General features: G+C 41.4%; 1 protein-coding gene and 1 long non-coding RNA gene across 4 annotated transcripts in view; both read right to left on the bottom strand.

Annotated features, from left to right (window-relative positions):
- PLEKHG1 (pleckstrin homology and RhoGEF domain containing G1) overlaps positions 1-21323 on the bottom strand; it is a 224808-nt gene that overhangs the window by 115852 nt on the left and 87633 nt on the right. The window contains exon 1 of one of the 3 annotated variants that reach the window (XM_077896686.1): positions 17756-17964. The exons of the other annotated variants lie outside the window; for them this stretch is intronic. Within the exon in view, the coding sequence (XP_077752812.1) occupies positions 17756-17873 (118 nt within the window). The 5' untranslated portion in view covers positions 17874-17964. Of the gene's footprint in view, positions 1-17755; positions 17965-21323 lie in introns of those variants that run through there. 3 annotated transcript variants of the gene reach the window in all.
- LOC144284091 (uncharacterized) lies at positions 2950-5561 on the bottom strand. Its single transcript, XR_013352537.1, has 2 exons — positions 5278-5561; positions 2950-3116 (listed from the first exon to the last, which is right to left on the bottom strand). It is a non-coding gene; the product is annotated as an uncharacterized LOC144284091 (long non-coding RNA).

Genomic DNA, 21323 nt, shown 5'->3' with positions numbered 1-21323 from the left:
TAATATAATCACCATCAGCTTGTATTTTCAGTAAGCCACCAGATTGTTGGGCCCCTGACACGAAATAGGGATCTTTAGGGATGGGATCCTGGAATGGCCATTGGTCACGAACTTTCTGGGTGGTATTTGTCATTGTGAAGGTTGAGAATCATTATTTCAGGAAGGAGCTCAAGGCTGTCACTAGCTCCCAAGGCCCCCTTCAGCCTCCTCTATTCCACCACCCCAAAGAGGAAAAGTTTATGGGGTCAATGATCAAATAGACCTCTCAAGCACTTAAAATTAGGTTCTCCAAAAGGGAGATAGATTATAAGTAGAACTATTCAGAAATCAGGTTGGAGCAAGAGGTGAAGTACTTCGTAGGAAAATCCACATCAATTTCATACTTAGGGGGATCCCTGGGTGGCGCAGCGGTTTGGCGCCTGCCTTTGGCCCAGGGCGCGATCCTGGACACCTGGGATCGAATCCCACATCGGGCTCCTGGTGCATGGAGCCTGCTTCTCCCTCTGCCTGTGTCTCTGCCTCTCTCTCTCTCTCTGTGACTATCATAAATAAATAAATAAAAATTAAAAAAATTTCATACTTAGGCTGGTTCTAGAAGGACAAGAGGAACTGTTGAGACCCACATGAGATCAGTTCAATTCCACTGTAAGGACATCATGTAAAGATTTGGTATGAAGCAAAGGTAAAGTTTAAAGTACCTTTGTGCTGTGGCCACATCCGCCTGTATGGGCCAGAGTGGAGGTGGTCAGTTGGAACTAGGGGTTAAAGCTTGGGAACCCTTGCTGTCTCTTCCCTTTCCTCAAAGAATCAACTAAGATTGAGTTTCGATGTCCTAAAAGGTAAAAAATAGAGTTGAACCATCAACCATTGAGGATACTTTTGACTCTGAAAATCCAGGGCCTATAGAAAATAAATATTGTTTATTGTTATACTCTTGTAAAAATCACTCATGAAAAATCATCAGAGTGATTTTCTACTAAGTCAGTCAAACTGAAAAATATGAAATTGACTTATACTGTCAGGAATAACAATATATAAGCAAATTGAAAGGCACTAAGTACATTCAACTATATAAAAATGCTACACAGAATCCTGCAAATCTTCAAAAATCATGATATTAAACAACAATCAAACACTATTTTAAAAAATGGCATATTCTCTGGAGGGTGAGCCCAGGGCATGAGGATTTTTTTTTCTTAAAGTGAATTTTATCTACTGCCAAGATAGACAGCCATGGCTAGACTGCAAGAATGTTACCATACCTCCAAATTAAGATAAAATTTAACAAAAGAGCAGAATATTTTCTAGATTTTAAAAAAATACTACAAGAGTTACCCTTGAAGTAGAATAGGGCTTTTCTAATGGACAGAATAAAATTGTGTTTTAGGTATTGAGTCAAAATCTAAAAGCCCACCATTTGCTTCAACGTGGATGGAACTGGAGGGTATTATGCTGAGTGAAGTAAGCCAGTCGGAGAAGGACAAACATTATATGTTCTCATTCCTTTGGGGAATATAAATAATAGTGTAAGGGAATATAAGGGAAGGGGGAAGAAATGTGTGGGAAATATCAGAAAGGGAGACAGAACGTAAAGACTGCTAACTCTGGGAAACGAACTAGGGGTGTTGGAAGGGGAGGAGGGCGGGGGGTGGGAGTGAATGGGTGACGGGCACTGGGGGTTATTCTGTATGTTAGTAAATTGAACACCAATAAAAAAAAAAATCTAAAAGCCCCTTTGGGGTGACTGGTTGGCTCAGTCAGTTGAACATCCAGCTCTTAATTTCAGTTCAGGTCATGATCTCAGGGTTGAGACTGAGCCCCGAGTTGGGCTCCATGGTGAATGTGGAGCTTGCTTAGGAACTCGTTCTCTGCCCCTGTCACCCCCATGTGTGCACACTTACTCTCTCTCTCTCTCTCAAAAGAAAAGAAAAGAAAGAAAGAAAGAAAGAAAGAAAGAAAGAAAGAAAGAAAGAAAATATAATAGCCAGTAGATAATACAGTAGATAATATACTAGATAATCTGTGTATTCTAATTTGCTTTGATCTTAAAATCATGGGAATGAGGTCTGCAAAGAGAGATGGAGTATGATTTTCTCCACTGTAAGTCTGAAAACTTGGGTGTGGCTTTCCCTCGCCGGCAGCTTGGTAGCTCTCCAAGAACACCAGTCATTTTCTCATCTGAAGGCCACACAGACAGAGGGAGAATGATGAAGATCAAAACGTAGGTCTAGGTGAGGTCCTTTGATTTGTGTGGGCACAAATGAGAGAAGCGCTGTTGGTGCTCAGAAGCTGCCAGTGCCCTTCAGAAAGTGCTCCCCACACTGGAAACACTGTGTTTTTGAGAAACACTGTGTTGTCCCATTTTGCTTGTGAATTAGTAGAAGATGTCTGTGTCTCATCTGTGGAAAGTTTAGTTTATATTTTAAAAGTATAATAGCTACACTAGGGATGCTGAAGAGTGAATTACGGAGAGAAACACAACTAAGCTTCAAATCTGGACCTACAACTAACTTAACGTATGATCATGAACCTGAGTTTCAACCAAGCTTGGTCTCTTTAAAATCAGGGACCATCTGGGGGCACTGGGTGGCACAGTCAGTTAAACATCTGCCATTGGCTCAGGTCATGATCTCAGAGTCCTGGGATCAAGCCCCACATCAGGCTCCCTGGTCAGCAGGAAGCCTGCTTCAGCCTCCCTTCTGCCTCTCCCACCTGCTTATTAGCTCTCTCTCTTTTAAATAAATAAATAAATAAATAAATAAATAAATAAATAAATAAATAAATAAAATCTTAAAAAAAATCAGGAACCATCTTATTTCACTGGGTTACCTTTTAATTTAAGTGATAGGACCATAGTGAGTGGCACCAACAGGCATCCAGTCATATTAGTTTCCTTCCCATTACGGACAGACTACTGTCAAATGGTTTAAAAAGAACCCAAAACACAAATAAGATAAACACATTTTATTCATTTTCTTCTAGTTATAACGTGGATGCAGTTGCAGGTGTTACATGCATCTGTAACAATCACCAATGCTTTCCTGAGGAAGTACTGCTTATTCTTGAAAAATTCAGTGTCCATGTCACCCTTAGCTCAACACCAGTGTGGAACCGTCCTAGCAATAAACATTTTTTATGTGTTTAGTTTATGTTTTTCCTTTAGCAAGTGTTTAAGAGCATTTTTAATACATAGTTCATATATAGGAAATAAAGCTCTACAAGCTGATTCCCATCCTCAAAGTTCCTAAAATTTTTTAGGGGGTGAGAGATAGAATCCAAGAGTTACTTCCTTTGTGCTAAGTGCTGTTCTAGATGCTTTGGGTCAATTCCTGACAATCCCCTTAGGACATAGATGCTATTATCTCAATTTTATGGATGGAGAATTCAATAAACAGACACTTTCAGTAGGTTGCTTGCATGTACAATTCTACCAAAGTGGAGGCATCAGAATTTGAAGCCGGCAGATTTCAGAGCCTGTCCTCTTACTCACTATGCAATTCTGCCAGATGTGTACATTTACACCACAGATTTACAGAATTAGAGGGCTTGGAGTGTGTGCCTTAGAAGTTCAGAGAGGAGCCTCAGAAATAGTTACTATAAATCTTTCATTGCATAGAAGAAGAAATTCTTCTACAAGAATGGAAAGAAGATCATCTAAGGTCAGCTAGGCTAGTGACTCTCACTGTAGCTGGCATCAGTATCACCCGGGAGGCCTGCTAAACAGATTGCTGGGACCCACCCCTAGAGTCTGATCCTGTGGGTCTGGGGTGGGGCCTGAGAATTGCTAGCAAGTCCCCACATGGTGTTGATGCTGCTGGTCTGGGAATACGTTTTAAGAACCGATGACCTATTTAGTTCCCCGCCTGGGCCAGAATGAAGCTTCTGCTCCCCTCACTGTGCATCTGCCCCATAAATGGTGGGTACCAGCTGCTCTACAACCATCAGAGTCTGGGGGAGACCGGGCAGCCTGCTAGAGTAGTCCTGGACACAGGCATAGAATGCCCTCCTCCTCCTCATTTAGCTGAGACATCTGGAAGCTTCTTTCCAGCAGGCAGGCACATTACACCATGATTTGCTATAATGCTGGTATTTTACTATGACCCTCTCCACCTACCTCTGCACATAACCCATCTAAAATAATACAAACCTGCTCACTGCCAATAGTAAGCACTATTCTCATTCTGAGCCATTTACCAAAAGTTATCATCTAAAATTTGGCTCTTTAAATGATAAATATAGCAGGAGTTTTAGGAAAAGGAACAGGGGTCATGAACAATTTGCCAGTACATATTCTCAGAAGAAGAGGATGATGAGACAATTTCAAAGTTTTCTTTGGTTTCCATTATAATTCAAAAGGACATATTTTGCTTATTTGTTCAGCAAGAGGATCCCCTGCCTTTCATTAAGATCCCTACTAGAGTGAACTATTTTAGAAGTAGGAACATTATTTAATTATTGTTTAAACTTACCACACTAAAAACTGCTTAGTTTTTGTGCTGTCACGGGGTGTTCTGAGGCTCCAGCACCTTCTGAGTGTAAGGGTTGATTGAGCCTGGCACGTAGTAAGTGTGCCCGGAGTGCTAGCAGCTAAAAAGTTATTGCTTCTATTATTTAGGAGAGCCCAGGGGTTCGCCCATTTACCCAGGCACGTAGGTGGGATGAAATGGTGTAACTCGAGAGAGGAAACAGATCTCATAATCAGAACTCTCTCTTCCCCATGAGCAAGGAGATTGAAAGAGCATGATACTCAAGAAGCATCTACATTTACAAGGTAGCTGTCACCCACAAAACCTCATAGGATTAATACTTGGTCGTCACTTACTGAACCAAAGCATCTTTGCAGAGTACCTACTAGGTGCTGGAGATTTCAGGCAAGGATTCTCAAGAACACTTACATTAAAAACATTTTTTTGAAGTAAGTATAAATCTATAAGAAAGTGCAAAACACCAAAAAACTACAGTAGGAGGTCTTCTGTATCCATCACCCAGCTTCCCCCCATGGTAACATTTGTGTGACTCTGGGACAGATGAAAACCAGGACACGGATACCAGTCCACACCATGAAAGACGTTCAAACTTCATCAGTTTTTTAAGGGCAGGTGCATTTTGATTGTGAAGGACACAAAAACAAACAAGAAGAAACAAAAAGGAGATGTAAAGACAATGAACACAGGTAGCAATGCCAAATCATCTGGTGTTATTTTGAGATCTGCCTTTTTACTAGTCATGAGCAGAAGCTAAGTGGCCAGCACATAAACTATATAAATAAGACTGTACCTGTAAAAAGACCTTGAACAAATTCCTTTTCTCCAGAGACAAAGCTTAACAATGGTAATCAAATTAACCTGTTTTTCAAATCATCTGCAAATGTGAACACTTATTAGAGATGTGAGAGGTGAATCCCGGATTTGCTATTCAGTAGTTCCTCATTCTCCATGGTTTCAATTACCCGTAGTCCACGGTGGGCAGGAAGCAGAAGATCCTCCTTCTGATGCCACGTCAGAAGGTCAATGGCAGCCTAGTGCTAGGTCACAATGCCTATGTCATTTGCCTCACTTCATCTCATCGCATAGGCATTCTATCATCTCGCATCATCACAAGAAGAAAGGAGAGTATAGTACACCGAGATACTGTGTGAGAGAGAGAGGCCACTTTCTCAGAACTCTTATTATAGTCTAGTGTTATAACTGTTCTATTTTATTATTGCTTATTGATGTAAATCTCTTACTGGCCCTAATTTTTAAATTAAACTTTATCATAGGTATGTACATATAGGGTAGTATATATAGGGCTCAGGACTATCAGTGGTTCAGGCATCCACTTGGGGTCTTGGAACGTATCCCCATGGATAAGGCGGGGCAGGGGGGGTTGCCATACACAGATCCCAGCCCTAACCAAACTCACACACAATCTTCACAATCTTTATAATTCACAAAATGATTAAATGAGGAGCTTTAGAACTTGCTATATTGCCAGGCCCAGAATGGCATGTAGAAGGCATTTGGATTTTGGTAGCTTCCCTAAGTAATCTTTAGAAGCCCCTATTCTTGCATTCATTATAAATTAGTCTTAGCAAGTCATTAAAGGTTTCCCAAATATTCTTCCTTGAGTATTCTTCTTTTCATATATATGAAATATGTACATATATTTGGAGATATTAAAATGGAATATTTTAATTATCTGGCATAGGTAAGGTTTTACTGTGTATCTCATTTTCACAATATATAGTCAGGTTAGGACGTCAAACCACGAATATCCCAACATCTTCCTTAACAACTTCTTTCAAAACTGATATAACATGAGGTAGTTCACAATTGACCTCCTGGTTTAATGCATTTGCCAGTATTTAGTCTTTAGGTGAAATATTAAAAAAAAAAAAAAAAAAAAAAGCAGCCCACCAGAAGAACAAAATGTCTTCAGAAGCTCATAAGAAGCAGATTCTCCAGGTCTATCAGAAAGGACCATAAGTACTTTCCTAAGCAGGTAACGATGTGGTAACATTTTGTTAATTCACCCTAAGAAAGCTGCTCTGGTATTAGGAAACAAAACACAGCATTTTCCTTTCACATGTGGGGAGCTGTCTGCGTTGGTCTCCCACCAGCAAGGCCAGCCAGGGTAAACAGATATTTCACTAGGTGGAGGAGCCAAATTCCCCTCCATTGTATACAAAGAGCCGATGACCCCCGCTGGGGTCATCTGAATTCTAAATGACCAAACAGAACTTTTGCGGAGCTACCCCCATCTCTGCCCTTTTATAGCCTGCCCTAGGCAAGGCTCTGAAATAGGAGAAGCTTGCCCTGGACCACACTGGTGCAGTCTCCCCATCCCCAGGCATCCCTACTCATCTCAGTTGAGGGTCCTAAAGTCTCCCCCCCCACCCTCCCACCCTGCCCCTGCCCCTGCCCACCTGGGACTCTCTCCTTTAAGGTCTGATGCTCTAAGTTTGGCCACCTCACAAAGGTTCTGGGGACACTGGGAGAGCCCTCAAATAACTCTCCCAAGGCACAGAGCTAGAGAGCTGTAGGCCAGACTGCACATTCTAGTGCTCTCTCCATTGCCTGCAGTGTGTTGAATCGCTTTGTAGGTCAAAGTAGTTGGAAATTTACTACGTTATTCATTTTTCATGGTGTGGACTGGTATCTGTGTCCTGGTTTTCCTCTGTCCCAGAGTCACACAAATGTTACCATGGGGGGAAGCTGGGTAATGGATACAGGAGACCTCCTACTATAGTTTTTTGGTCTTTTGCACCTTCTTAGAGATTTATACTTACTTCAAAAAAATGAATTTTCTTAAGCTCAATAATTTACGAATTATTTGTGATGGTCTTTACTTTTTTTAGAATTGAATTATCAGATACATGCTATTTTAGCTCCCGGAGAAATTTTAAATTGCTTAAAAGTATTTTTATTTTTAAGAGCATTTCTGATAGTAACATTTTTTTTTTTAATTTTAGAGAGAGAGAGAGAGAGAGAGAGAGAGAGAGGAGAGTTGGGAGAGAGAGAGAATCTTCAGCAGGCTCCACACTTAGCCCAGAACCCAATGTAGGGCTCGATCCCAGGATCCTGAGATCATGGCCTAAGCTGAAATTAAGTCAGACATATAACAGATTGAGCCACCCAGGTGCCCATAACATATGGTTTACAATCAATCTTCAGCAAAATGTAGCACACTGTGTGTGTGTGTATGTGTATATGTCTATAGGCACACATATATGCATGTGTGCCTATATAAACATGTATATATAAAATTAAAAACCACCAAAATAATCAAAACCAAGGAACTTTTCATTGACCATAGCATATTTTTTGGTAGTTCTTAAGTAGAATAAAAAGTAACTTATTCTTGGAAATACAACAAAGTCTTCTATTTAGTAGATAACATATAAAGAGAAAACCACCTCCATAAAAGCTTTCAAATTGATTTCTAAAGTCACACCATCAGTGGACTTGGTCTCATGAATACAAAGAATACCTTTAAAATACTTACCTTGAGACCTTTCTCTTCTGCACAGAATTTTATATCTCTGGACTTAAAAAGTGCTTATAAAAATATGCTCATGAATCATCGATTCATATTTCAAACTCCGGTTGGCCTAAGATTCCGTTCATCCAGTTTGCACAGAGATACTGTTGTTCAGAAGCACAGCCACCAAGTGAGCTCAATGGGGCTGAAGAAAAACAAACCATGGGAACACGTACTAATGCGTCCTAAAAGAGGGGAGAGGGGTCTGTGCATTTGTGTGTGTGTGTAACTAGTTATTCAAAGTGCTTTAGTTCAAGATTAACGTGTCTAAATGTCATCCTCTGATTTCAAATTAAAATCTGCAGATTTTCTTCCAGAGCTGGCGGCCTGCCATCCCTGTAGGCCTAAAGTGGCTCATGGCTTTGGGGAGAGAGGGAGAAACCTTAGTCATGAAGCACTCTGCTACCCACCCCCATACTATTCTACCATGGGTCTCTTGGTTTTCAGATGAATTCCACGGCCAGATTTCTTAGACTTTCAACTTAAACCATCAAAGAAATAATTTGAAGGATATATAGACTTTTAAAAATATTTACAGAGGGACAGTGTTCTAAAATATTCTCTGTGATCTAAGGTCTTCCTCATCACAGCCTTGATGTATAGATAGGTCTTTTGACACCATTTTAGGCTGATAACCACTTTTCTGTACTCTGCCTTTTATAAAGAGTACCCCAAGTTCACTGGACTGGTTGTGAAAGTGGCCAAGAAAAACATCAATGCACATTTTTAAGGTGAAAATTCTAAATTTGAATTATTATTTTAATGGTTTTTCCCTCTTCTTTCTTTCTAAATACTTCAATCAGTACCCTTTGTCACCATATAGATATTTTCCTACAAGATCCCGCTGCATTCAAGGAGGGCACATTTTGTTTCAAGAAAGCTTCAACAACCAGATATAATTCATCATAGAAACCTGAGGGTCATATCTCTGCAAAACAACAGTAATGAACATTTGAGCTCTCATGTTTGTTAGGCAGTGTCTTAAGTCCATGAAATGCAATGTTTCATTCAGTCCTCATAAGGATTTAATTATCCCCATTTCAAAGATGTGCAATTTGAAGCTCACCCAAGCTATGTAACATATCCCAAATCACATAACTTGGTAAGCACAGAGCCAGGGTTCTATCCAGAACCAAGGTTCTCAACCACTGCCCTGGAGTTGAAAGTTTCAAGGAAATAGGAATCAGCAGTTTCTTGGTAAAGAAGAAATTCTTTCTGCAGTCTAGGATCATAGTCTGTGAAACAGAGACATATTTCTAGTAAATTCCTAACACTTTCTACACCCTTACCTCAAACAAGACCAACTAAAGGCAACTAAGCATCTAAAAACCAAAGAACATAAACAAACAAACAACAACAACAAAAAAGACAATGTGCTATATTTACAGCTTTTGAGAATTTTCTCCAAATGTCAAATGTGAAAAGTTACATATGCAAAAACATCAAGCTAAATTCAATTCTCAATAAAGCATTGAGCAACTTCTTTGTAATGAAAATGCAAAGCAGGATCTATTTTCAAGTAGAACAAATATTGTTCTTTGGAACAGAAACTTGTTGCTGAATCTCACCATGGAGCGAAAGGCATATAAACTTTTGAAAAAATAAGGTTCACATGGAAACAAAAACACAACAGGAACGCCAATATGGAGACCAACAGATGCTGCATGTCTTCCCAATTCTTTTCAAAGCCATTGTTGGCTATTAAAATGTCATTGTAGAAATAATAAAATACCAATAAATCTAGTATTCCAGAGAAAATGTTTATGCTGAAGTTTTTAAACTTTGGTTTTGTAAAAATTTACTAGCAAGGAAGATTGATGGAGATGATGATGTACAAGGATAGGCAGCTCCAGTTACTAGGAATTGACAAGACCACATCTAAAAGTCACGAGGACCACACAGTCACAGCTCATGAGAGCTGATACTTTCGATTTCTCACTATGTGCCAAGTGTCATTTTTAAGATTTCATAAAAATTTAAATTAACTCACGTTCTCTAAGAGGTAGCTATTACTATCACCCCTATTTTGCACCTGAGAAAAGGGAGTCACCAAGACATTAAGTAACATTCACAGTCATGCACCTGGGAAGTGGTAAAACTGGCATTGGAACCAGCCAGTCTGATTCTGGGACTGAGACTTACTCCTTCATCTCTGATAACTTGCTGTGCAAAGCCTGCACGCAAAGACAGGGACTGTCCCCACATAGCTGAACTAATGGTGGAGATAAACTAGGAATTTCTGCCATGTTCCTTCAGCAGGGTCTCTCTCTCTCTCTCTCTCTCTCTTTTTTAAAGATTTTATTTATTTGTTCATGAGAGACAGAGAGAGGGGGGCAGAGACATAGGGAGAAGCAGGCTCCATGCCGGGAGCCTGAATTGGGACTCGATTCCAGGTCTCCAGGATCACACCCTGGGCCGAAGGTGGCGCTAAACCCTGAGCCACCCAGGCTGCCCAGCAGGGTCTCCTATGGCTGGACTTGTGGCTCTCTCTGATGGTTCACAGTCCTGTCAGAGTCAAAGCTCCCAGGTGAGCTATGAGGAGCAGGTAGAAAGATGAGGATGAGCAAAGTAATAATTACAAAGAAGGTGCCAGTTTGGTGGGGAATGACTTCTAACCCTCCATTTTCTTGACATGTTCTTTGCATCTTCCTTCCATTTTACCCCTCCTCTCAAGCTAGTCATGAGCTCTCTGAACTCCTGCTCTGGGCCACCCATGCTCCGTTTTCTCTTCACAGCTTGCATAAAATAGATGCTTCATAGATGCTGTTGCATGATTTACGTGGGCTGTGGACATCTTCTCATGGACACTGAGCCCTGAGCTGACTCTTCAGGGAAGTGATGTGTAAACAGATGTGGAAAGAGGGGTGTGGGACGGCTGGGTGGCTCAGCGGTTTAGCAACTGCCTTCGGCCCAGGGCATGATCCTGGAGTCCTGGGATCAAGTCCCACATCGGGCTCCCTGCATGGAGCCTGCTTCTCCCTCTGCCTGTGTCTCTGTGTCTCTCTGTGTCTCTCATGAATAAATAAAATCTTAAAAAAAAAAAAAAAGAAAGAAAGAGGGGGTGAGAAGGCAGTTGAGTATAAGAGAACAAAGCCATGGCAGTTGTGAAGAGAGAAGTCATGGGGAGTGGTTGGCGTGAACCAAGGAACTGTGTTGAACTGCGACCAAACAGGGCAGATACTGATGCGGGACCTCACAGCCTATCCCAGGGAATCTGGAGATTACTCCATAGGCAATTAGGCTCATTGGCCCATGACACCCAGGAGGAAGCAATCTGCCAGAGGCTTTGTTTGCTGACAGGAGAGCTTCCAAGTCCCAGAGTTTGATCAGAGACAGAGAAGCCAAAAGTCAAGAAGCAATTTCCAGGAAAGGAGAAGACAGAGTTTAAGTCACACATTTTATTTATTTAATTTTAACATGCTGAATGGTAGGCTGCCAGTATACAATGTATGCATCTGACAAAGCGGTAGAAACAGAAAGTCTTGCAGAGAGACAGCGGACCTCATTAATTCACCTCTGTTCCTTGGTCCAGTGAGCTCTGGGGAAGCTTCTGTAAGTTTCTACCACTCTGTTTTCAGCAGGGCTAGTCTCAGGCCCTGAGCCCAAAGCGAGGAAGGATAATTAGGTGGAGAAGCCCATGTGCCCTGCAGCACAGAGTTCAGTAGCAGTGGGTTGGAATTGGCAATGCCTAGGATTGAATCCAGCTTGAAAAATCATTATTACTTGTGTGAACGTGGATAAATTGTTGAACGGTTAACCTGCTTCAGGTCTCAGTTGCTTCAGGTATAAAATGGAGATGATTTAGCACTTACTGCAGATTGCTGGGAGGATTAAATGAGATAAAATCACATAAAGCATTTAGCCAAGAGTTCCGGTACATAGATAGATTTTCCAATTTGTCTTTTCTTAGCTTCTATATTTATCTATCTGACATTCATTAATTACAGGGCCAAACTAATAGCCAAAGTTGTTCACATCTCTCCTGGAATCCAGAAACCATACGGAGAACCACCTCTATCTAACTCATAGGCACCAACCAATACTTCCCTCCCTACTTATCTCAGGGCCAGGGACCAGAAAACTGGGCATAGCCAGTATGTCCCAAGGCCTGCTGGGATTATTCAGACTAGCCAATCCTAAACCATTTAGCCTGTCCTGCCTTACATGGGCAACCACATGGAACTCCCAATAAAGGCTTGGCCTAGGCTTTCCTCTTGCTCCTTTCCATCTCCTGACTAACACTGGTGCTTCCCCATGTGGTCCTGCATGGCATGCCATGTCCCTCCTCTTGGGAAATGGAAGTAATAAAAAATCTCCTTTGAGTGGCATTACTCTGTCTGTGCAATCACTCAGTCCCTCCTATAAATTAAAATCCCAAGGTACAGCCATTGAGACAATAGAGCCCAGTAAACAAGATTCATAATTTTTCCATAGGTCATAAAACAGTTTAGCTTATGTCTCTTCTCTCTATCCCTTCTCTCCTTTCTGTTACTTTTGTGGTTTTGACCTGAATCATTGCAATAGCCTCCTGAGTACCTCTTGCTAAATCCAATCTCTTGCTTCCTCAATACATCTCTTCACATGGCTTTCGTCTAAAAGTCAGGATGTAGGTTATCCTCTGCCAGGAAAGCTTGATATAATTCCCTCTGGTCTAAAGATCCAGTCCAACTCTATTTTGGCAGTTAGACCTTCCAGGGCCCGGCCCAGAACTGTAGCCATATTGGACAACTCAACATTGTCCACTAAGACCACAGCTTTTCACACCTCTGTGTCTTTGCTTAGATAGTACCTGTCCTTGGGATGCTTCACACCATTCCCTAAGTATGGAAATCACAGGGTGTTTGGGACCTTTGAATCTGCTGATATAATTGTTCCTCAGAGTATACAACTAAATTAATTTCAAACCTTCAGTTTGACTTAGTAGAACCTTCATGAGATTTAAAAAAAGACTGACAGTGTAACAGGAGCAAATATTTACTTTCTAGTAGCCCTAATCCCAGACTGGAACATGTCCTCAATGGTTTGAGGACAAGGCCCAATTTAAGTTCTACTTACTCAGGAAACTCTACACTGTCTCTTAAAATTAACCGTTTATTCCTCTGACGTCCATGAGCACTTACTTAGTTCCGTCTATTCATATTATATTTGTTGCATTTCTTCACCTTTGTTTTTCCTTAGATCACAAACACTTTTTTGAGGCCAAGGATAAGCTTTAGATAGATCTTAAAAGTAGTCATCACAAGGAAAAAAAATTCTGTAACTATATGTGGTGATGGATGTTTAACTAGACCTACTGTGATGATCATTTTGCAATATATACAAATATTGAATCATTATGTTGTATACCTGAAACGAATATAATGTTACATGCCAGTTGTGCCTCAATAAAAAAAGGACAAGCCTTAGTAATTCTTTTATCTTTCTTGCATGCCCATTAAATATCTTACACATAGCAGCTTTTCCATGAATATTTATTGAATCATAAGCCCTGTGATTATTCTAATTAAAATAAAGGGCTCTTATCAAGTGGTAATTGCATAGTTAATTATGGGGAAATATGGGAAAAGGCTTATATAGGCTCATTTCAGCTAAGAACAATTAGTACAGGTCAGAGTATAAGAGTCTCTTAAATTCTATCAGAAAATAGTGATGGGTATAAAAATCATTTTAAAGTATTATTGCCATAGTTAGTCATTACTGTTAAATATATAATGAGGTTAATACTAATTTTGGCTTACAAAGATAAAATACTTTTTAGTTTATAAACATATCATACACCAAGCTGCGAGGTGCAATTTCTCATCCATGCCTGAAGTTGCTAGGCCAAATGTGGGGTAAGGTTAACAATTCCATTTGGAATTTATAGAAGCCTAACCAGGCTTCTTCAAATTGTTCTTGGTCCTAAAGAAAGAAATGGGCCATATCCTGGCTAGACAGGACCCCAGATGCACCCTGGTCTCTGTTCCTTCAACCTACAGTAGAACTGAGTGAGGGAATCAGGTTTGGGTAGAATTCAGTCATAACCTCTTTAATGGCTACCCGAAACTCTTCCTAGGTCCTCAATTAATAATTGGTGGGTTATCTGACTTTATCATCTGACTTTCCATCCAGCATAATTGTTGAAAAAGAAAGTTGGCTGAGATTTACAGCTACCTTTTCTTACTAGGTGGGTGGTTGGGCTTGGGAAAGAATGAGAATCATTCCATTGATACAAGGAGAAGCTGTTCCCAGCCAACATAATGAAGGAAATGGTGGTTTAGAAAGAATCTTAAAAATTACTCAAAGATGATTACAGGCTGTCACTGAAAAATGAGGAAGGAAGGGCTTTCTTTTCGACTACAGGGTGTATAGCTCTACAAACAGAAATTATTATTTTATATTTAGGCCAATGGTAGTCTGTATGTCTTTGAAATGAAAAAGCAATAATAACTTAAGTACCTGGTATGACTTTCAAAGCATCAAGATAGATTCCACTGGCCATATATGAAAATCAGGCTCCTGGCTTTATAACATCTTGTATTTCATGGTTCTGAAGTCGCTGGTTATCAAATAGTCACGGAGTGCCTACTGTACATAGGACATTGGGCATGGTGGATTCAGAGTATCAAGCTGTGGAGCTCTACCTGGACTCACCATCAGAATAAGAAGGAAGGACCACAGGGAAAGTGAATGACCGATGCATGCTGTATCAAGTCTTTCTGGTGCTCATGGGAGCTACAACAAATTGCAAAATTTCTGAAAGAACACATGTGCTAAAATGAACATGATTTCACACAACAAAGCAAATGACTTAGTTGCGATTTAAAATTTGCAAGTCTTCATCCTTGATTAGATCTGGAGAAAGTGGGTGGGGAAATGGCCTATAGCAGAGATATCCCTTGATGGTGTTCAAGCCCTAATCAAGGGTATCGTTTTGCATTTCTAACCCTAACCTTCTTCCCCTGTCCTTCACAACTTCTAAAATAGTCAAAGCACAATTACAGCATGTTTTAATATGCCGAGTAGGGGGCTGCCCATATGGAAAATATGCATCCTTGCTTTATTTGGGCAGAACTGGCAGCAACACAGTTACATTTTGTACTTAAAGATCAAAACTGTGAAGTGACCCAAATCTGCCTTCTTCTTCCATTTCCTTATAAAAGCGGCTCCTGCCTCAGTTTGTTCTCAATTCCTGAGCTCAGCACTGAGAAAGAACAGCCAGGTAGGCAAGGCCAAGAGCAGTTATGAGTTGAAAAGACTTGTTTCAGGTCACACTGCCTACCAGCTGGGACATTCTGATCACTCCCATTAAAAAGTGTCACTAAACATTCACAAAAGGTGTGAACTAGGTGTTGTCAGATTTCCTGAGTTAACTTTTCCATGACACAATGAAATATTTACATTATATGACAGATCTCTTCATACTTAGTGATTCTATAGAGTGTGAAACAAAGGCAACTACTAATTTTTATGTCAAAAGGAAATATCATTGCTCCAGAGAACAAAGAACTAAAGCATAAAAACCATATTCTTTTTAATTTAAAAAGCTCTTTCCCACTTCCTAAAAGTAAAACCTTAAAACCATTCATCAGTCTCTCTCAAGAGAAATTTGTTGAATAATTACTCTGCACCAGGATCTGGACTGGGCATTAGAATAAAAAGATTTTTGAAAAGATTCATCTGTGTAGCCCCTGCCTTTAAAGAAATAACTGAAAATAAATACCTTCCTAAGAGTCTCTTCACACTTTAAATAACTTAAATATAAAAATGCCATCAGACTGAAAATTCTCGAAGATTCCTTCATGAGTAGGTTAGAAGTTAAGGTATATTTAAGAGAGGGAGATTAAAATAGGAAGGAATTAAAATATACTATTGCATCAGTCAAAAAAGGGAATGAAAAAAAGAAAAAAAAAAAAGGAATGAAATTCTGATATGTGCTATGGATGACTCTTGAAAATATTGTGCAAAGTGAAATAAGCCAGACATAAAAGGACAAATATTATATGATCACACTTACATGAAATATCTAGAAGAGGCAAATTTACGGATAGAAAGTAGATGAGAGGTTACCAAGGGTGGAGGTGGCAGGGGGGAGTTGCTCCTGTTTAATGGTTGTGAGATTTCTCTTCGGGATGATGAAAAAGTTTGGGGAGTAGACAGTGGTGATGGTGGCATAAAATTGTGACTGTAATTCATGCTACTGAATTGTGCCCTTAAAAAATGGATAAAATGGCAAATTTTATGCTTTATATATATTTTACTACAATTAAAAAAAAATGAATAATGTAACATACCAGAAACTATTGAATTGTACTCCTTAAATAGGTGAATTTCAATTCTAAAATTATAAATTATATCTCAAGAAAAACATGGTTAAAAAAAAAATACCCACACCATCCCTTTCATGTTAGTATATTACTTTGTCATCTTGTAAAGCTCTGAGTATTGCTAAAGAAATCTACCAGGAGCAGAACCAGGTGATCAATTTTTGAAATACTATGACTCATACTTCTTACTGAATAGCTAGGTTTTACAAATAATCACTAATCATTTTGGCAGTTTTGAACACAGAAGAGCCTTCTATTTTTTGCATACATGGTTAAATAACTAATTTACCATCTTGCAACGAACACTTATCAGACTATTTTCAAAATAATCTCTTGGCCTCATTCTTGACTACAGTCAGCCTGAAAAGTATGGCTGGAAACCACCGTCAGAACAAAACAAACTACAACACTGAGTTTTTGTACCTCTCAATTGTAGATTTGCTACAGATCAGAGCATGCCAGTATCTAGAAAAATGCCTGGCACATGCTGACTTTCAATACATATTTGTTGAAATGAAAGAACAGTTGCATTTACTGCTTAGATCAGCAAGACCAAAGAGTTCCTTTCTAAATAAGTATCATTATTTAGAATAAGTTCTTATTCTAAATAAGTATCATAGAACAGTTGCATTTACTGCTTATCCCTCAGGGCTATGGGTCAGATAAAAGTATTTTGAGGGGCTCTAGGCCAGCTCAGAAAGCCCCTGGGAGTTTATTACTTCTGGGCTCATGCCTGCTTCCTCTGCTGGCTCTGTGGTTCTCTCATAGGTCAGTCATCAGCAAGACCAAAGAGTTCCTTTCTAAATAAGTATCATTAAAAAGTTCAAGGTCTAGACAGAACAGAATGAGGTCAGGTATTTCAACAGTATTTCATTCCAATGAAAATTTGTTTCGGAAAAGGCCACAGTAACATTCTGAACTCAGTTAACAGGAGAACTACGTTTTGGTCACTCCTTTTCTTGTCACCTCAAAACAATAGTAACAGAAAATAAAAATAATTAATGGGGAAACCTAGAAGCTAACTCTGTTTTACCATTTCCCATACCAGAGTTAATAAAGTGATAGGCTTTAGACTAGAATCTGCCAAAAACCAGTACACCTTTTGTCTTACTAGTCAAATACAAATATCACAAAATAAGGATTACATCTTAAAATAAAAGATTTGGAAGGAAAATAAGATGGAAATAATGCCCTTTTACTGGATGACCATTGAAGTCACCTATGTCTTTGACTAGGAAAATAGAAAATAAACTGTCCACAGTGACTTAGCCATAATTCAGAACAACCCAAAAAGAAAAACAGACTCCAGGTTTGTCAAATTCTATCTGAAGTGGGGGCTGGTGGGGAAGATTGGAAGCTCATCATCACCTTCCCAAACCCTTAAAAAAAAAAAAAATCACACAATCATAGCAGAGTGTCAAACATACCCTGAGTCTGAGTTCCATCTTGGCTCTGTGGATGAAGGAGTTTGGATTCAGGCCTTCGAGGGGAGCTTCGATTCCTCCACCCTCGGATTAGGGTGCCCACCATGGTTGTGGACAGCATGCTCCCCGGGCAGCCGTGGCCCTGCGGGGCGATGGGGAGGGTGGGCAGCCCTGTCAGGCCGCCACCGTCAGGAGAACCATGTCCGGCTGGGGCAGGAGGAGGTACTACACCCAAGGCAGACAGGTCTGGGCAGTTGTACCGCCTTGGTCCTCCACCCACATTCTCTCTGGCTTGTGTTGTCAGCCTTCCCTCAGGAGGCCCTTGGAGAGTTTGGGAGATGGGATGAGAAAAGCAGACAATGCAAAAATAAAAATGAGGGATAGGAATAGAGCTAATCAATAGGAGGGGATGGTCAGTACTACAGAAGCGCCAATCTTCTTCACACAAGAGAACTTTTTTTTTTTTTAAATCTTCCCTTTTTACTTAAAGAAGTCTCATTTGTTAACATTTAAAAATGACATGGGACCCCTGGGTGGCTCAGCGGTTTAGCGCCGCCTTCAGCCCAGGGTGTGATCCTGGAGACCCAGGATCGAGTCCCCCATCGGGCTCCCTGCATGGAGCCTGCTTCTCCCTCTGCCTGTGTCTCCGCCTCTCTCTCTCTCTGTCTCTCATAAATAATAAAATCTTTAAAAAAATTTTAAAAATGACAATGTGGGTGTGTGAGGGGGTAGGTGCATGGGGGTTGAGGCCTTATCCCTATGCACCAATTTCTCTTTTCCCATCCCATTTCTCTTCTGAACTAGAACAGCTTTGGGTCAATTGCTTTTCCAAAGAGAAACCATTCTTCTAGATAAACAGAATTTATTCATAATATATGAAAAATATTTCTAATGTTCTGAGTGTTCAATTCACAGAATTGTATCAGTTTTTGTGGCTGAGGAAAGTTGATTCAGGGAATTAAAATTCACAATCATGTAAACTCTCAAAGGCTTTTAAAAAATGAATTGATTCCAATGGCCTCATTTTTTTCTCTCTCCTGGTGAGTTGGCTGGAGTTGCCTCATCTTGAGGAGGTGAGACCTGAGCTCCACTCACTTAGTACACTGCTCACTTATGCCCCCTACTGGTCAAGGTGCCAGGTGCACATTGGTTGGACACCAATGATTGCACTAATCTTGTGGGAGGGGCAAGTAGTAGAAAGTTCCAGAATCCTTTGAGTGTCTCCCTATGCTATGTTCATCCACCCTGGGTGGTACCAAAACTAAATTCACTGTAGCTAACCTAAGAGGTTTTGATATTATTTGTAGTCTTACGACTTTTGTAGATGATGCCAGTGAAATGATCCATATCCACACGTGACTTCATTTTTTTCTCCCTTCCCACTGACCCCTTATTTAACAAGATGAAGACTGTTTTTGCAGGAGGCAAATTCCCCAAATCCCTCCATATTCCTCACAATAAAAAACAATGCCTACAGTTTACCAAAAAAGCAGCAGAGTTTTGAGGATACACACCTTACGTATTTAGTTGAAATTTTCCTCATTATTTTTGACATTCCCCAAATTTGAAAACACTTTAGTATCACTGCAGATGGAGGGGAAGTAGAAATGGGGGATGGAGACTTGAAACGGTACGAGAAAAGGCCTCATCCCAGCCTCAAGGTGAGGTTAAGCCATGAAGCTGGGGCATAGTGTGTGATCACGCAGGGGCAGCATTTGATGAGAGGTACGGGTCCTGTTTCTCCTTATGGTGCTCCCCAGAGGGGACTCCCTCTGCCATGGAGCACGCCTTCTGCCATAGAGGGCAGAGCTGGGCTCTGACGGGGTCAGCAAAGAGCTGCCCAGGCAGTGATGCTACCTGCCTTTTAGGGAAACTGCCAAAGAGGCCTTGAACAGTCTCTCCATTCTCGTGACCTCCAGTGAGGAGGCTGAAAATGCCTTTGTTGGGGATACTGCCTGTGGGCCTGGAGTGGCATCCAGAAAAAACAGCAGGGGAACTAGGTGCTCAAGCCTGGGGTCCGATTCTGCCTTGGAGGTGGGGGATGAAGCAGAACCTTCGGGATGGTCCAGGGTCACTCATCAGGGGACTGGTTCAGGAGGTGGGGACATAGCCTGTGCGTTTGCCTAGAATCATTTTGATTAGGAACTCTGTGTCCAGCTGTGGGAGACCGAGCGGGCTGGGGATGAGGCATAGTAGGGATTCCGGGCAAGGCTCAATCAAGACAAGTAAAAGCCACCTTCGCCCCGTCCTCCAGGTAGGGTGGCAGAGATAACATAGTGATAGCGAAAAAGCAAAAGATCTGCTGTGAAGTCTATAAAGAACTAACATTCTCCAAATGGAGCTCTCCTCTGAGGTCTCCATCATTACCACTGCCCCTGAGCCCCATGAACAACAGACATCGGTCCCTGGTGGATGAATGAGAAGTCCAAGCAAGGTGAGAGCCACAGGGTGGATGGTTAGAGCCTGAAGCGCAGGGAAATGCCCAAACTCCAACCCTGAGAACGCTGCACAGCTGCTCTTATCAGCCACCAGAGGTGACATATATGCGGAAAAAGTAGGTAAATGGAACTGGCTATTACTCCCAATAAAATTCCCTGAGCCTCACACCTGAATTGTCCCTATAGGTCTGCTTCCTCTGTGCTGTCTTGGATTCCAGGGCACACGAGGGTAGCCCTTGCCACCCTCTACTTACTCTGTCTATGCAACCAGCTATCCTCAAACCTCACTGTGCATCAGGAACTCTGCATAAAATGCAGATTCCCAGGGCTTGCCTCACGAGGTCTAAGACAGTGCCAGGGGCTGTGTTTCCTCTGGCTCCCCATGTTTTCTTCCATTACCAATCTGGAATCCAGCTGAGGAGGGTGTGAAACCCCCTGACCAGACTGTGGGCTTCTGGGAGCCAGGGGCCACAACCTTTATTATCATTGTGCCCAGTGCAGCCCTGTAGCCAGGACACGGTTTGCTGGGTGAAGCGAATCAGCACTGTGGCCAGGGGCCCCGCCACGTCCGCCACTGTCAGGCTGCCCAGTACCCCCAACCTCCCATCCATCTCTCGCTTGCCACTACTGCCAACCAATACCCTGGCTGCAGGTGCCATCTCAGGACATCCCCTTGTCTTCTCTGCTCCCCTCCACCCCAGACCCCTCTGAATCCCCACATTTTGCTTGCCTGTGATGTTTTATTCCAGGCAGTGATGATTTGTCGGGGTTGCAGTTTCCTGGCCCTTCCGCCCCACGCAGAACAGCTCCATCTTTGCTTCAGCTACCACTGAAAAGGGGTCTGAATGCAAGCTCAAATCTCAGGTTTCACAGCAGCATTGAACGCCCTGCTATCCTTAGTTTGCCCATTGTGGCAGGTGGACGCTCAGTATCCAAGGTTTTCCCCAACAGGAAGTTGAGCAATGACCATGACTGCTGTGGGAAACGTGGTCAGGAAGAGGAAGGAGAGTAATGTCCTGCCTGTTGTAGGTCAACCCCACCCTTCCTAATTCATACGCATATACTTCCTTAAACAGACCTGCCATACGCTGGCAGTGTTCTTCTACCAAGAAGCAAAGGGAAACAGCTTAATT

This window comes from Canis aureus, chromosome 1, assembly GCF_053574225.1.
Source record: "Canis aureus isolate CA01 chromosome 1, VMU_Caureus_v.1.0, whole genome shotgun sequence".
Classification (NCBI taxonomy): domain Eukaryota; kingdom Metazoa; phylum Chordata; class Mammalia; order Carnivora; family Canidae; genus Canis; species Canis aureus.
This window is presented reverse-complemented; position numbering and strand designations above follow the sequence as displayed.